At 35.9% G+C, this 14,125-nt stretch overlaps 8 protein-coding genes and 7 non-coding genes, besides 3 other annotated features; 6 read left to right on the forward strand and 9 right to left on the reverse strand. All coding sequences in view use genetic code 11, as the record gives it.

Annotated features, from left to right (window-relative positions):
* Positions 1 to 14,125: part of a sequence feature ([JLA]; junction IRA-LSC (circular molecule)) that runs on past the window's edge.
* psbA (photosystem II protein D1) lies at positions 89 to 1,150 on the reverse strand. Its single transcript has one exon. The coding sequence runs from the start codon at positions 1,148 to 1,150 to the stop codon at positions 89 to 91; it is 1,062 nt and encodes a 353-aa protein (NP_043004.1).
* On the reverse strand, positions 1,386 to 3,946 carry trnK. One transcript has 2 exons: positions 3,910 to 3,946; positions 1,386 to 1,420 (listed from the first exon to the last, which is right to left on the reverse strand). It is a non-coding gene; the product is annotated as a tRNA-Lys (tRNA).
* On the reverse strand, positions 1,674 to 3,215 carry matK (maturase K). Its single transcript has one exon. The coding sequence runs from the start codon at positions 3,213 to 3,215 to the stop codon at positions 1,674 to 1,676; it is 1,542 nt and encodes a 513-aa protein (NP_043005.2).
* Positions 4,491 to 5,604, reverse strand: rps16 (ribosomal protein S16). One transcript has 2 exons: positions 5,565 to 5,604; positions 4,491 to 4,708 (listed from the first exon to the last, which is right to left on the reverse strand). The coding sequence occupies exons 1-2, from the start codon at positions 5,602 to 5,604 to the stop codon at positions 4,491 to 4,493; spliced, it is 258 nt and encodes an 85-aa protein (NP_043006.1).
* trnQ lies at positions 6,773 to 6,844 on the reverse strand. Its single transcript has one exon. It is a non-coding gene; the product is annotated as a tRNA-Gln (tRNA).
* Positions 7,199 to 7,384, forward strand: psbK (photosystem II protein K). The gene has a single exon. It carries the CDS (start codon positions 7,199 to 7,201, stop codon positions 7,382 to 7,384), a length of 186 nt encoding a protein of 61 aa, NP_043007.1.
* On the forward strand, positions 7,775 to 7,885 carry psbI (photosystem II protein I). The gene has a single exon. The coding sequence runs from the start codon at positions 7,775 to 7,777 to the stop codon at positions 7,883 to 7,885; it is 111 nt and encodes a 36-aa protein (NP_043008.1).
* trnS lies at positions 8,012 to 8,099 on the reverse strand. Its single transcript has one exon. It is a non-coding gene; the product is annotated as a tRNA-Ser (tRNA).
* On the forward strand, positions 9,083 to 10,144 carry psbD (photosystem II protein D2). The gene has a single exon. The coding sequence runs from the start codon at positions 9,083 to 9,085 to the stop codon at positions 10,142 to 10,144; it is 1,062 nt and encodes a 353-aa protein (NP_043009.1).
* Positions 10,092 to 11,513, forward strand: psbC (photosystem II 44 kDa protein). Its single transcript has one exon. The coding sequence runs from the start codon at positions 10,092 to 10,094 to the stop codon at positions 11,511 to 11,513; it is 1,422 nt and encodes a 473-aa protein (NP_043010.1).
* On the reverse strand, positions 11,669 to 11,756 carry trnS. The gene has a single exon. It is a non-coding gene; the product is annotated as a tRNA-Ser (tRNA).
* On the forward strand, positions 12,017 to 12,205 carry psbZ (photosystem II protein Z). Its single transcript has one exon. It carries the CDS (start codon positions 12,017 to 12,019, stop codon positions 12,203 to 12,205), a length of 189 nt encoding a protein of 62 aa, NP_043011.1.
* On the forward strand, positions 12,509 to 12,579 carry trnG. Its single transcript has one exon. It is a non-coding gene; the product is annotated as a tRNA-Gly (tRNA).
* Position 12,986, forward strand: a sequence difference (conflict).
* Position 12,998, forward strand: a sequence difference (conflict).
* On the reverse strand, positions 13,073 to 13,146 carry trnfM. Its single transcript has one exon. It is a non-coding gene; the product is annotated as a tRNA-Met (tRNA).
* Positions 13,245 to 14,013, reverse strand: trnG. One transcript has 2 exons: positions 13,991 to 14,013; positions 13,245 to 13,292 (listed from the first exon to the last, which is right to left on the reverse strand). It is a non-coding gene; the product is annotated as a tRNA-Gly (tRNA).

Genomic DNA, 14,125 nt, shown 5'->3' on the forward strand with positions numbered 1-14,125 from the left:
GAAATACCCAATATCCTGTTGGAACAAGATATTGGGTATTTCCGGCTTTCCTTCCTTCAAAAATTCCTATATGTTTAGGAGAAAAACCTTATCCATTAAGGTAAGGAACTTCAAGAGCAGCTAGGTCTAGAGGGAAGTTGTGAGCATTACGTTCGTGCATTACCTCCATACCAAGATTAGCACGGTTGATGATATCAGCCCAAGTATTAATAACGCGACCTTGGCTATCAACTACAGATTGGTTGAAATTGAAACCATTTAGGTTGAATGCCATAGTACTAATACCTAAAGCAGTGAACCAGATCCCTACTACAGGCCAAGCAGCCAAGAAGAAGTGTAAAGAACGAGAATTGTTGAAACTAGCATATTGGAAGATTAATCGACCAAAATAACCGTGAGCAGCCACAATATTATAAGTCTCTTCTTCCTGACCAAATTTGTAACCCTCATTAGCAGACTCATTTTCAGTGGTTTCCCTGATCAAACTAGAGGTTACAAGGGAACCATGCATAGCACTGAATAGGGAACCGCCGAATACACCAGCTACACCTAACATGTGAAATGGATGCATAAGGATGTTGTGCTCTGCCTGGAATACAATCATAAAGTTGAAAGTACCAGATATTCCTAAAGGCATACCATCAGAGAAACTTCCTTGACCAATAGGGTAAATCAAGAAAACAGCAGTAGCAGCTGCAACAGGAGCTGAATATGCAACAGCAATCCAAGGGCGCATACCCAGACGGAAACTAAGTTCCCACTCACGACCCATATAACAAGCTACACCAAGTAAGAAGTGTAGAACAATTAGCTCATAAGGACCGCCATTGTATAACCATTCATCAACAGATGCAGCTTCCCAAATTGGGTAAAAATGCAACCCTATCGCCGCAGAAGTAGGAATAATAGCACCAGAGATAATATTGTTTCCATAAAGTAAAGAACCAGAAACAGGCTCACGAATACCATCAATATCTACTGGAGGAGCAGCGATGAAGGCGATAATAAATACGGAAGTTGCGGTCAATAAGGTAGGGATCATCAAAACACCGAACCATCCAATGTAAAGACGGTTTTCGGTGCTAGTTATCCAGTTGCAGAAGCGACCCCACAGGCTTGTACTTTCGCGTCTCTCTAAAATTGCAGTCATGGTAAGATCTTGGTTTATTCAAATTGCAAGGACTCCCAAGCACACGTATTAACTAGAAAGAAAATAGATAATAGAAGGCTTGTTATTTAACAGTATAACATAGTCTATATACCAATGTCAACCAAGCCAGCCCCAACGATTGGATTTTCGTATAACTTCATTTACCAATCCAAAAATTTGGGAAATTAAGTTAGTAAAAATGAAAAACTCAGATTGCTCTTTTCTATTTTCCATATGGGTTGCCCGGGACTCGAACCCGGAACTAGTCGGATGGAGTAGATAATTCTTCCTTGTTACAATAGAAAAAACCCCTCCCCAAATCGTGCTTGCATTTTTCATTGCACACGACTTTCCCTATGTGGAAATAGCCAATTTTCTATTCCGAAGAGGAAGTCCACTAATTTTCGAGGATTCTTAATTAGCTTACAGTGGATTCACCTACTATGGGAACATTTCAGAATGGGAAAATGTGGCAGTTTTATCTTGATATCGATCTTTCTAGTTTATTAATTTTGTCTAATGATTAATTAAGAGTAAGAGGATTCACCAGGTCATTGATACGGATAATATCCAAATACCAAATACACTCACTGTGTGATCCATGGAAAGAAAAGTGAATTGTTTTGGTGAACATCAAAGAAAAAACTTGCTCTTCTTCCGTAAAAAATTCTTCTAAAAATACCGAACCCAATCGTTGCATAAAAGTTCGTACCGTACTTTTATGTTTACGAGCTAAAGTTCTAGCACATGAAAGTCGAAGTATATATTTTAGTCGATACAAAGTCTGTTTTTTCGAAGATCCACTATGATAATGAAAAATATTTCTACATATCCGACCAAAACGATCAAGAATATCCCAATCTGATAAATCAGTCCAAACGGGTTTACTAATAGGATGCCCCGATCCAGTACAAAATTGAGCTTTTGATAAGGATCCGACAAGGGGAGTTGCAAGGACTGTGGTATCGAATTTTTTCATTCGAGTATCTATTAGAAAAGAATTCTCCAGCATTTGATTCCTTACTAACAAAGTATTTATTGGTACACTTGAAAGGTACCCCAGAAAATCGAAGCAAGAGTTTGTTAATTGGTTTAGACGAATCCTTTGTGGTTGAGTCCAAAAAGAGAAAAAATATTGCGAGAAATTGACAAGGTAAGATTTCCATTTCTTCTTCAAAAGAAGAGTGCCTTTTGATGCAAGAATTGCCTTTCCTTGATATCGAACATAATGCATAAGAGGATCCATAAAGAACCATATGGTTTTCCGAAAAAACCCCGGGTACATTACACCAAAATGTTCCATCTTCCCAGAAAAGATGATTCGTTCCAGAAAGGTTCCAGAAGATGTTAATCGTAAGCAAGAAGATTGTTTATGAAGAAACAACAAGAAAAATTCATATTCTGATACATAAGAGTTATATAGGAATCGAAATAGTCTTTTATTTTCTTTTTTCAAAAGAAAAATGGATTTCATTGAAGTAATAAAACTATTCCAATTCGAATAATAGTAGAGAAAGAATCGCAATAAATGCAAAGAGGGAACATCTTGACTCCGGTATTCAAGGAGTTGAACCAGGATTTCTAAATGGATAGGATAGGGTATTTTTATATGTGATAGATAATGTAAATGCAAAAATTTGTCTTCTAAAAAGGGAAATATTGAATGAATAGATTGTAAATTTTGAAAATTTGGTATTTCTTTTTCTTCCGGACAAGATAGTTGCCCTAGCGAGAGTGGGATTTCTACAACGATCGCAAACCCCTCAGATAGAATCTGAGAATAAAACTCAGAATAAAAATAATTACGGTGATCCAACAATCGATCTTGGTTAGGATAATTAACCGAATTAATTAAAAAATTCTGCTGATACATTCGGATAATTAAACGGTTCACAAGTAGTGAACTAAATTTCTTGTTATTACAACCAAAAATTTCCACGGGTTCGGAACCATTTAATCCATAATCATGAGCAAATGCATAAATATATTCCTGAAAGAGAAGTGGGTAGACGAAGTAGTGTTGACGAGATTTCTGTTTTTCTGAATACCCTTCGAATTTTTCCATTTGTATTTCTACTTGAAATAGAGAAAAAAAGCCATTTCTCGGTTTATCAAATGATGATACATAGTGCAATATGGTCAGAACAAGGTGTTGCATAATACAAACCCAGGAGAGAAGAGGGAGTCTAATCCATAGAACTTTTTCCACTCCTTTTCTATCTAATTAGTTTATGTTTGTTCTAATTATAAAACAAACAAGAACAAATCTTTTATTTTTGCAGGCCAATCGCTCTTTTGACTTTGGAATACAGTCTCTTTATCAATATACTGTTTCTTTTACACATTCAATTCATAACATCTCTTTTCAATCCCATAATCAAGAATAATTAGGATTTCCTAAAAAAAAAAAGTAAAAGGGTCCATTCATAGGAAAACCTAACCTTTCCCCACATTAGGCACTAATCTATTTTTAACGTCTAATTAGATCGGGGAATCCTTCCAATTAACCAATTAAGAAGTTAAGCTCGTTGCTTTTTTTTTATTTTACCAGAATTAGAGCCAGGCTCTATCCATTTATTCACTAGACCCAGAAAATCAGAATTTTTTTTATTCAAAAAAAAAAAAGAAATTGATTTTATTACGACATGCTATTTTTTCCATTCATTACCTTTGAGGATCAGTCGTGGTCTTCTAGACTCTACCAAGAGTCTGGACGAATTTGTTGCTTCATCCAAATGTGTAAAAGATCATAGCCTTACTTAAAAGCCGACTACTCTACCATTGAGTTAGCAACCCGGATAAAATAGGATCTCTTAGATACGATCAAAATCTAAAAATCGATGAAATTATACCACATTGAATTAGCAAGACATCAAAAGAAAGATTTTCTAATCCATTAAAAACACTCAAATACAAAATGAACAGATCCGGTTAAATTTCACTAAGGCTAAGGGTAAAAAAAAAAAGCAGCCCCAATCACAATGGCAAAATTGTGATTTTTTTGGCAATTTAAAGAAGTAAAATAATCTTGTATGTGTATGAGAGTACATGCAAGAGGGGCAACCCTATCATTTGAATGAAGTGTAGACAGAAATACCTAATATGGAGTGACAATAAAGAGACCCATCTATCTACAAATTCTATTTGTTCAATAGACCTTTGTCAATGCAAATACAATGTAATTAGATATAAAAAGGAAATAAAATAGGGACTTTTGTTGGATTGGCACGACATAAATGCAGCAAAAAAAAAATAGGACTAAGAAAGAGGCAAATTGTGTCTAAATAATTAAGGGGTACTAAGGACCCTCTCCTACTTTTTTATTCATTTAGTTCTTCAATTAACTCAAAGTTCTTTCTTTATCTTTAAAGAATTCTGCCTTCCTTAAAATATCATAAACTGTTCTTGTAGGTTGAGCACCCTTTTCAAGGAAATAGAGAATAGCTGGAACATTTAAACAAGTTTGATTCTTTATCGGATCATAAAAACCTACTTTTCGAAGATCTCTTCCTTCTCTTCGAGATCGAACATCAATTGCAACGATTCGATAGATAGCTTATTGGGATAGATGTAGATAAACAACCCCCCCCTAGAAACGTATAGGAGGTTTTCTCCTCATACGGCTCGAGAAAATGATTCGAATTTCTGTCTATAATGCAATCTGTCTATAATGCAAATAGATAGAAATTCGATTATGACTTGCATTAATTTCCTTAAAGAAAAGAAAAAACAAATTTCATTTATACTCATGACTTCAAGTTGGCTAATTTTTACTGACAAACTTCAAAAGAAAAACTCTTCGAAATTTTTTGAGTCGTCTCTAAACTCTTTTCTTTATCTCATCTCGAACAAATTGACTTTTATTCCTTATTCAGATCTAATTCTATTGTTGAGCGGTTGAAAATCGTGTTTACTTGTTCCGGAATCCTTTATCTTTGATTTGTGAAATCCTTGGGTTTAGACATTACTTCGGGAACTCCTATTCTTTTTTCTTTCAAAAGAGTAGCAACATACCCTTTCTTTTTTCTTATTTCCTTCGATAAAGCATTTCACTCTTCTATAGAAATCAAATATGAACAATTGATTCAGATAGACTTTTCATCAAAAAAGTTTTTCCAATCTTCCAAAATTAGACTTTTTCTTATTTTAACCTTTTGATTTCTATATTAAGGATAGACTGACAAAGTTGGCCTAATTTATTAGTTTTCACTAACCCTAGATTCTTTCCCTTGATCAAAAAGAAATTCTGTCCTCTCGAGCTCCATCGTGTACTATTTACTTTACTTACAAACAACCCAGCGAAAATTCGGTTCGGGACGAATAGAACAGACTATGTCGAGCCAAGAGCATTTTCATTACTATGGAAAATGATGGATAGGCAAATCCACAATCGATCATGTCCTTCAAGTCGCACGTTGCTTTCTACCACATCGTTTTAAACGAAGTTTTACCATAACATTCCTCTAATTTCATTGCAAAATGGTATCGAGAATTGATCCAATATGGATGGAATCATGAATAGTCATTGCTTTTGTATACTAATTCAAACCTGCTATCTATGGAGAAAATTGGATAAAAGAAATAAGTATTTATCGGGGAACACTCTGCAAAGATACAATTTATTTAAACCCATATTCTATCATATGAATGAAACATAGTTCGAAAAAGAGGAATAAAATAGTTTACTTAAGACTTATTTATTATTATTGAATTTCCATTTTCAACAGAGAACTCAAGATGATTAATCCTGAAATGAGAAGGATCCACTCTTTCCCAACAAATAAACTATCAACCTCAAAAAAAGTGGAATTAATTTAATGAATTAATCTATTTTTCTGTAACAAAAACAATTAACTATATAAACAAATAAGCTATGCCAATGAAAAGATTGGTCGTTTTTTGAGCTAGTCTAAAATTCTCCTACTCTTCGACTCGAATAACAAAAGAAAGACTCTAAAATAAAAAATAAGAAAAGTACGATTTTTTCGAATCCATTCTATCCAACGAACAGTTCTTACCTTAACCTTACCGAAATGGATCATTCTGGATATTTAAAGAATCACAGATCGAGATCGTTTTCGCTTAACCAAAGAAAAGAAGGACGCTTCTTTTTTACTAATAATACAAGAAAACAAATAATACAACAAAAATCTATCTCTATCATAAAGGGATAGGTCTCATTTTCTATACAGTGTTTTACCTCATTAATTTTTTTTTTTTTTACTTACTTTAGTTCTTTAGTTTTGGGAAAATAAATAGGGGGTACTTCTTTTCTTTCATATTGGGGGTCAAATGGATCCTGTAAGAATTCCCACTTCATAGATACGGGGTATAAAGTTTATCCAAAAAGTTCCAATTTCAAAACACATATTCAAAACACATATGAGTAATGAGTAGTAGGGGCATATCCTGAATGTGCCTGATAGACAAAAATTTTTCATGAAAATAAAGATATTAAATTTGACTGGACTTGACACTTTATTTTTTGTTTTCTGAGAAAGAAAAAAATGCTTAGAAATGCATCTAATCTACGAGTTCATAAGAGATAATTATTCTCTTTAATAAACTTTTGTGTCGTGCAGGGCACAATACGATTCTATCTTTCGCTTCATCAGAAAAAATCTGGGACGAAAGGATTCGAACCTCCGAGTAACGGGACCAAAACCCGCTGCCTTACCACTTGGCCACGCCCCATGTCATTTCGTTTTATGAAACACTAATAAACACTATTATTTTTATATATTATTCGTCAATCCCACTTCAATTACCTAAAAAATGAGGGATATTTTCTTGCTAGGATTCTAGACATGCAGATAATATAGAATCCAAAAAATGCATTGATCATTACATGGAATTCTATTAAGATATTATATGAAAGTCGAATTTCTTCCATTCTCATTTGAGAATGCGAATACAAGGAGGTATTTTGTGTTTGGGAAAGTCCGAAGAAAAAAGGATTTGGAATCTACCTTTTCTTTTGCTTTTTCCCTTATAAAAATAACTCAATCAAAATCCAATTATCTACTCTACAAGAATGAAATGCTTGTTATGCCTAATATACTTAGTTTAACCTGTATCTGTTTTAATTCTGTTCTTTGTCCGACTAGCTTTTTCTTCGCCAAATTACCCGAAGCTTATGCCATTTTCAACCCAATCGTGGATGTTATGCCTGTCATACCTGTACTCTTTTTTCTATTAGCGTTTGTTTGGCAAGCTGCTGTAAGTTTTCGATGAAATCTTTACTATTCTGCCTGCCAAATTGAATGATGTATTCATTCCAAAAAAAAAAATGGATAAGAGCCGAGAAGTCTTATATTATGAACCTTCGATTCTAAAATGAAAATTCTTCTACATTGAATGTATAGCTGCAGCAATAAATTTTGATCAGCCTTTCTACCCCCTGCGCCTACGTTGAACAGGTACCTTTAGGTACCCACACAATACCTAAACTAATTTTTGATATTGATAAGAGTGCTTATTATAAAGCAATTCTTGCAATTTTTTTAAGAATTGATTTTTGCATTTTTAGGTGTCAAAATAAAGAAAACCCATCCTAGTGGATCCGTGTGGTAAGGAAAAATGGGTAATCTATTCCTTAACAAAAAAAATTTTGGAGATTATGTAATGCTTACTCTCAAACTTTTTGTTTATACAGTAGTGATATTCTTTGTTTCCCTCTTTATCTTTGGATTCTTATCTAATGACCCAGGACGTAATCCTGGGCGTGAGGAGTAAAAATCAAAAATTTTTTGGAATTTTTTCTTATAAATTTAAATTGGATTTATTTCGTACATTTATTTATGTGAAAATCCGGGGGTCAGAATTCCTTACAATTCGAAAGTCCCAAATGATCCGAGGGGGCGGAAAGAGAGGGATTCGAACCCTCGGTACAAAAAAATTGTACAACGGATTAGCAATCCGCCGCTTTAGTCCACTCAGCCATCTCTCCCCGTTCCAAATCGAAAGGTTTTCATGATATGGCAGAGGCAAGAAATAACGATTGTCAAAAATCCTTCCTTTTTCTTTCATTTCAAAAGTGCATAAAAATTATATTGCCAATTCCATTTTAATTATATTCTTTTTTCTTAATGTTAATAAAAAAAAGAAGAAAATTCTGGTTTTTTCTTTCCAAAATTCGATATAGGCTGAAAGACAATCAGATCTTTTTTCTCTTCAGCGGGCAGTTCCATATAGAATTTGTTAGAATAAAACAAGCGGGTTAAAAAAAAAAACTCTTTTTTTTTTATTTATCCACAAAGCAAAAAAGGTTCTTATCAAACCCACAATAAAATGGGAAAGAAAGATAAAGTAAGTAGACCTGACCCCTTGAATAATGCCTCTATCTGCTATTCTGATATATAAATTCGATGTGGATGAAATTGGTGTATAAGCGCATTTTTGTATTTCCTTAGACTTAGATCGCGCAAGGCAAGAATTTTTCGCTATTTACGATTTCATATTCTTGTTACTAGACGTTCTATAGGAATAAGAAGAAATCGCAACTCTTTTCCGTTACACATAATAAATAAAGGGTTTCAAAAGTCAATTTTTCTTTTCAATATCTTTCTTTTTTTTTTCAGAATTCCATTTTTGTTCTTCCACCCATGCAATAGAGAGCGAATGAGAAAAGAGGGGTTTTCCCTTAAAAAATGGGCTTTGAAATAGAAATCATGGAATAATGCTGAATTCAAATGTTTATTTCTTTATTTCTTTTCTATAGTATAAGAAAAATGAATTAAATGAAATTTGTGGATTTAGCACGACCTGGGTTGTGACCCCATAGATAAAAATGCAAAATTTCTATCTTCGAGACGACTGAAAAAGGGCATTGAACGAGAAAGAAATCGTCCACAGATAATCAAACTATCGTATGCCCTGGAAGTAATATGAGGTGCTCGAAAATGGTTGAAGTAATTGAATAGGAGGATCACTATGACTATAGCCGTTGGTAGAGTTACTAAAGAAGAAAACGATCTATTCCCCCTTATCGACGACTGGTTACGAAGGGACCGCTTCGTTTTTGTAGGATGGTCCGGCTTATTGCTCTTTCCTTGTGCTTATTTCGCTTTAGGGGGTTGGTTTACAGGGACTACTTTTGTAACTTCTTGGTATACCCATGGATTGGCTAGTTCCTATTTGGAAGGTTGCAATTTCTTAACCGCGGCGGTTTCCACACCTGCCAATAGTTTAGCACACTCTTTGTTGCTACTATGGGGACCGGAAGCACAGGGAGATTTTACTCGTTGGTCTCAATTAGGTGGTCTTTGGACTTTTCTCGCTCTCCATGGAGCTTTTGCACTAATAGGTTTCATGCTACGTCAATTTGAACTTGCTCGGCCTGTTCAATTGCGGCCTTATAATGCAATTTCATTCTCTGGTCCAATCGCTGTTTTTCTTTCCGTATTCCTTATTTATCCACTGGGACAATCTGGTTGGTTCTTCTCGCCGAGTTTTGGCGTAGCAGCTATATTTCGCTTCATCCTTTTCTTCCAAGGATTTCATAATTGGACGTTGAAACCATTTCATATGATGGGAGTTGCCGGAGTATTAGGCGCAGTTCTGCTATGCGCTATCCACGGGGCTACCGTAGAAAACACTCTATTCGAAGATGGCGATGGTGCAAATACCTTCCGTGCTTTTAACCCAACTCAAGCTGAAGAAACTTATTCAATGGTCACTGCTAACCGCTTTTGGTCCCAAATCTTTGGTGTTGCTTTTTCCAATAAACGTTGGTTACATTTCTTTATGCTATTTGTACCCGTCACCGGTTTATGGATGAGTGCTATTGGCGTAGTTGGTCTGGCTCTGAACCTACGTGCCTATGACTTCGTTTCCCAGGAAATCCGTGCAGCGGAAGATCCTGAATTTGAGACTTTCTACACCAAAAATATTCTTTTAAACGAGGGTATTCGTGCGTGGATGGCAGCTCAGGATCAGCCTCATGAAAATCTTATATTCCCTGAGGAGGTTCTACCACGTGGAAACGCTCTTTAATGGAACTTTCGTTTTAGCTGGTCGTGACCAAGAAACCACCGGCTTTCCTTGGTGGGCTGGGAATGCCAGACTTATCAATTTGTCCGGTAAACTACTTGGAGCTCATGTAGCCCATGCCGGATTAATCGTATTCTGGGCCGGAGCAATGAACCTATTTGAAGTGGCCCATTTCGTACCAGAAAAGCCCATGTATGAACAAGGGTTGATTTTACTTCCGCACTTAGCTACTCTAGGTTGGGGAGTAGGGTCGGGGGGAGAAGTTCTAGATACTTTTCCTTACTTTGTATCCGGAGTACTTCACTTAATTTCCTCCGCAGTCTTAGGCTTCGGTGGCATTTATCACGCGCTTCTGGGACCCGAGACTCTTGAAGAATCTTTTCCATTCTTTGGTTATGTATGGCAAGATAGAAATAAAATGACTACACTTTTGGGTATTCACTTAATTTTGTTAGGTCTAGGTGCTTTTCTTCTAGTACTCAAGGCTCTTTATTTTGGCGGCGTATATGATACCTGGGCCCCGGGGGGGGGGGATGTAAGAAAAATTACCAATTTGACCCTTAGCCCCGGTGTTATATTTGGTTATTTACTAAAATCCCCTTTTGGGGGAGAAGGATGGATTGTTAGTGTGGATGATTTAGAAGATATAATTGGGGGACATGTATGGTTGGGTTCCATTTGTGTACTTGGCGGAATTTGGCATATCTTAACCAAACCCTTTGCATGGGCTCGCCGTGCATTTGTATGGTCTGGCGAAGCTTACTTGTCTTATAGTTTAGGTGCTTTATCTGTTTTTGGTTTTATCGCTTGTTGTTTTGTCTGGTTCAATAATACGGCTTATCCAAGTGAGTTTTACGGGCCCACTGGACCAGAAGCTTCTCAAGCTCAAGCATTTACTTTTCTAGTTAGAGACCAGCGTCTTGGAGCTAATGTAGGGTCTGCCCAAGGACCGACGGGTTTAGGTAAATATCTAATGCGTTCCCCAACGGGAGAGGTTATTTTTGGAGGGGAAACTATGCGTTTTTGGGACCTTCGTGCTCCGTGGTTAGAACCTCTAAGGGGCCCCAACGGTTTGGACTTGAGTAGGTTGAAGAAAGACGGCCAACCTTGGCAAGAACGACGTTCAGGAGAATATATGACCCATGCTCCTTTAGGCTCTTTAAATTCCGTGGGTGGCGTAGCTACCGAGATCAATGCTGTTAATTATGTCTCCCCTAGAAGTTGGTTAGCGACCTCCCATTTTGTTCTAGGATTCTTCTTTTTTGTGGGCCATTTGTGGCATGCAGGAAGAGCCCGAGCTGCTGCAGCAGGCTTTGAAAAGGGAATTGATCGCGATTTGGAACCTGTTGTTTACATGACCCCTCTTAACTAAGATTTTTTATTTATACCTGTTCTAGTTTTTTTCTGTTCTGGCTCGGTTATTCCATCTAGCCGAGCCATTCATGCTTTTTTATGAAAGAATGATATAAGGGGGGCTGCACAAAGAAAAACATAGATAGAAAGAAGCAAATGTATTCAATATACAAAAGGAGAGAGAGGGATTCGAACCCTCGATAGTTCCTAGAACTATACCGGTTTTCAAGACCGGAGCTATCAACCACTCAGCCATCTCTCCACAGCCCAATCCCTATTTTATTCCTACAAATAGAACATAGCTATATGAAATGATCTACTAACTCATCTCAGATGCAAGTCCACTTTCAATATATCTCTGTATAAAGCGGTAAGGAAAAAGTTTTAATAAAAAGAAGAATCAATGGATTCATGATTAAACCCCTCCTACTTCTTGTATTTTCATACAATTTTGATTAAGTGAGGGATCAAATAGAAATATGTAGTCAACTTTATTTGAAGGTAGTTTGGAGGATTATAAATATGAATATTGCTTTCCAATTAGCTGTTTTTGCATTAATTGCGACTTCCTCAGTTTTAGTAATTAGAGGACACCTTGTATTTGCTTCTCCTGATGGTTGGTCAAATAATAAAAACGTTGTATTTTCCGGTACATCATTATGGATTGGATTAGTCTTTCTGGTAGCTATTCTGAATTCTCTTATTTCTTGAATTTGTTTAGTATTTAGTAACCCGATACAAAATAAATAAAAAGAAAGGCCCTTTTTCGAAAAAATTAGGATTTTTATACACATTAAAATGCTATTTTCGTTCCGAATTATTACCTCTTCTCTTTCATTATTATGAAATTCTATTGCCATTAGAATATTGATTGATAGACAGTTAATAAAAAGAAAACTCTAATAGAAAATGAAACGGTCGACCCAGACATAGACGGTCGACCCAGACATAGACGGTCGACCCAGGTGGATATACCCTATAAAATATAGGACGTAGCAAGCGTAGTTCAATGTAGCGAGCGTAGTTCAGTGGTAAAACATCTCCTTGCCAAGGAGAAGATACGGGTTCGATTCCCGTCGCTCGCCAGCTTAATTTAGTAAGGTGCTATGATAAAAAATTCAGTCTAGTTGACTACTTAACTACTTAATATTATAGTTTATATTTAATATTATAGTTTATATTATAGTAAATTATATATATTTATTTTTAATATAGTAAATTATTATAGTAAATGACTACTTAACTACTTCTATTAAATTACTATTTAATATTAAATGAATATTAAATTAAGTAGTTGTTAGTCTAGTACTGTACCCCTTCCTATCTTATCCTTCCTTTGCACCCGACTCAAAAAAAAAGAGTGCTTCGAGGGTGCAAATCCAACTTTCTAAGAAAGTTCCCTAAACCGGGGATTCGCCGAGACAAACAAGAGACAAACGGTTTTGAAAGGGGGATAGGCTATGCTTTTCTTTCATTTTTTTTTTTTTTTTTTCTGCCTGCTAAATAAAAAAAAAGGGTTGGATATAGCCCTCTATCATATATATACAAATAGAATAGTCCATTTATACGGACTGCTAAGTGCGGAGACGGGAATCGAACCCGTGACCTCAAGGTTATGAGCCTCGTGAGCTACCAAACTGCTCTACTCCGCTCTGTAGGGCCGAAAACTGGTGGACGAAAGAAAAAGGTGGAATACAAGTCTCTACCATGTCTAGACAAACAAATGGAATAGTCTTTTTATACAGAATGGAGCGGGTAGCGGGAATCGAACCCGCATCGTTAGCTTGGAAGGCTAGGGGTTATAGTCGACGTTGGTTGATTATTTTTGACGTCTCTAATTCAAAACCGAACATGAAATTTTGATTTCATTCGGCTCCTTTATGGATATTCTCACCACTTAACATCTATGTCAGCTTTTCTGTCTGAATGGAACCAAAGCTCTCCGCTTTCTAGATGATCCCTATAGAATAGGAGATAGAAATTCTCCTAAATATCTATCTAATCTACTTACTTCGTTCCCTAATTTCATTCAAGAGATCCTGAGGAAAAGAGTTGGGTTTCCACCGAGCTGAAACAATATAATATACTGATGGTTCTAGTAAACCAAAACCATCGTTTTTTAGCTATTGGGCTTCCATTTCCTACAAAACAAAAGAAGATTTAGTTACGATTGGAAATAACCTTTTTTGTATCTTCATCCATAGATCCTTTACTCATATTTATTCAATCGGAATACTTATCGGAATACTTAATCCAATGCAAAATTATCGTTCGCGACTACGTACTCATAATCGAATTTGTATTTTAGATGCAAATTCAATTAGTCTTTGGATACTAATCGGGAGAATGTATATTCTTCCTCAATATGCTATTGAGAGGAAAAGGATTAAATCCTTTATAAGAACTAAAGTTTTCATCGGAATATGAATATAAAAAAACTTAAGGATGCCTTAAGTATATCATTTCAAATTCAGTTATTAATAGAACGAATCACACTTTTACCACTAAACTATACCCGCTACATGTAGATTATGATACCAATGCTACCCTTTGTCAAGGGTAGCCATTCGAGAAGGAGGCTAATTCCACCTTATCGAATCAAAGGAGAAAGTTCATGGCGGTGGGCGGTTG

Source organism: Zea mays, chloroplast, assembly GCF_902167145.1.
Source record: "Zea mays chloroplast, complete genome".
NCBI classification, from domain to species: Eukaryota; Viridiplantae; Streptophyta; class Magnoliopsida; order Poales; family Poaceae; genus Zea; species Zea mays.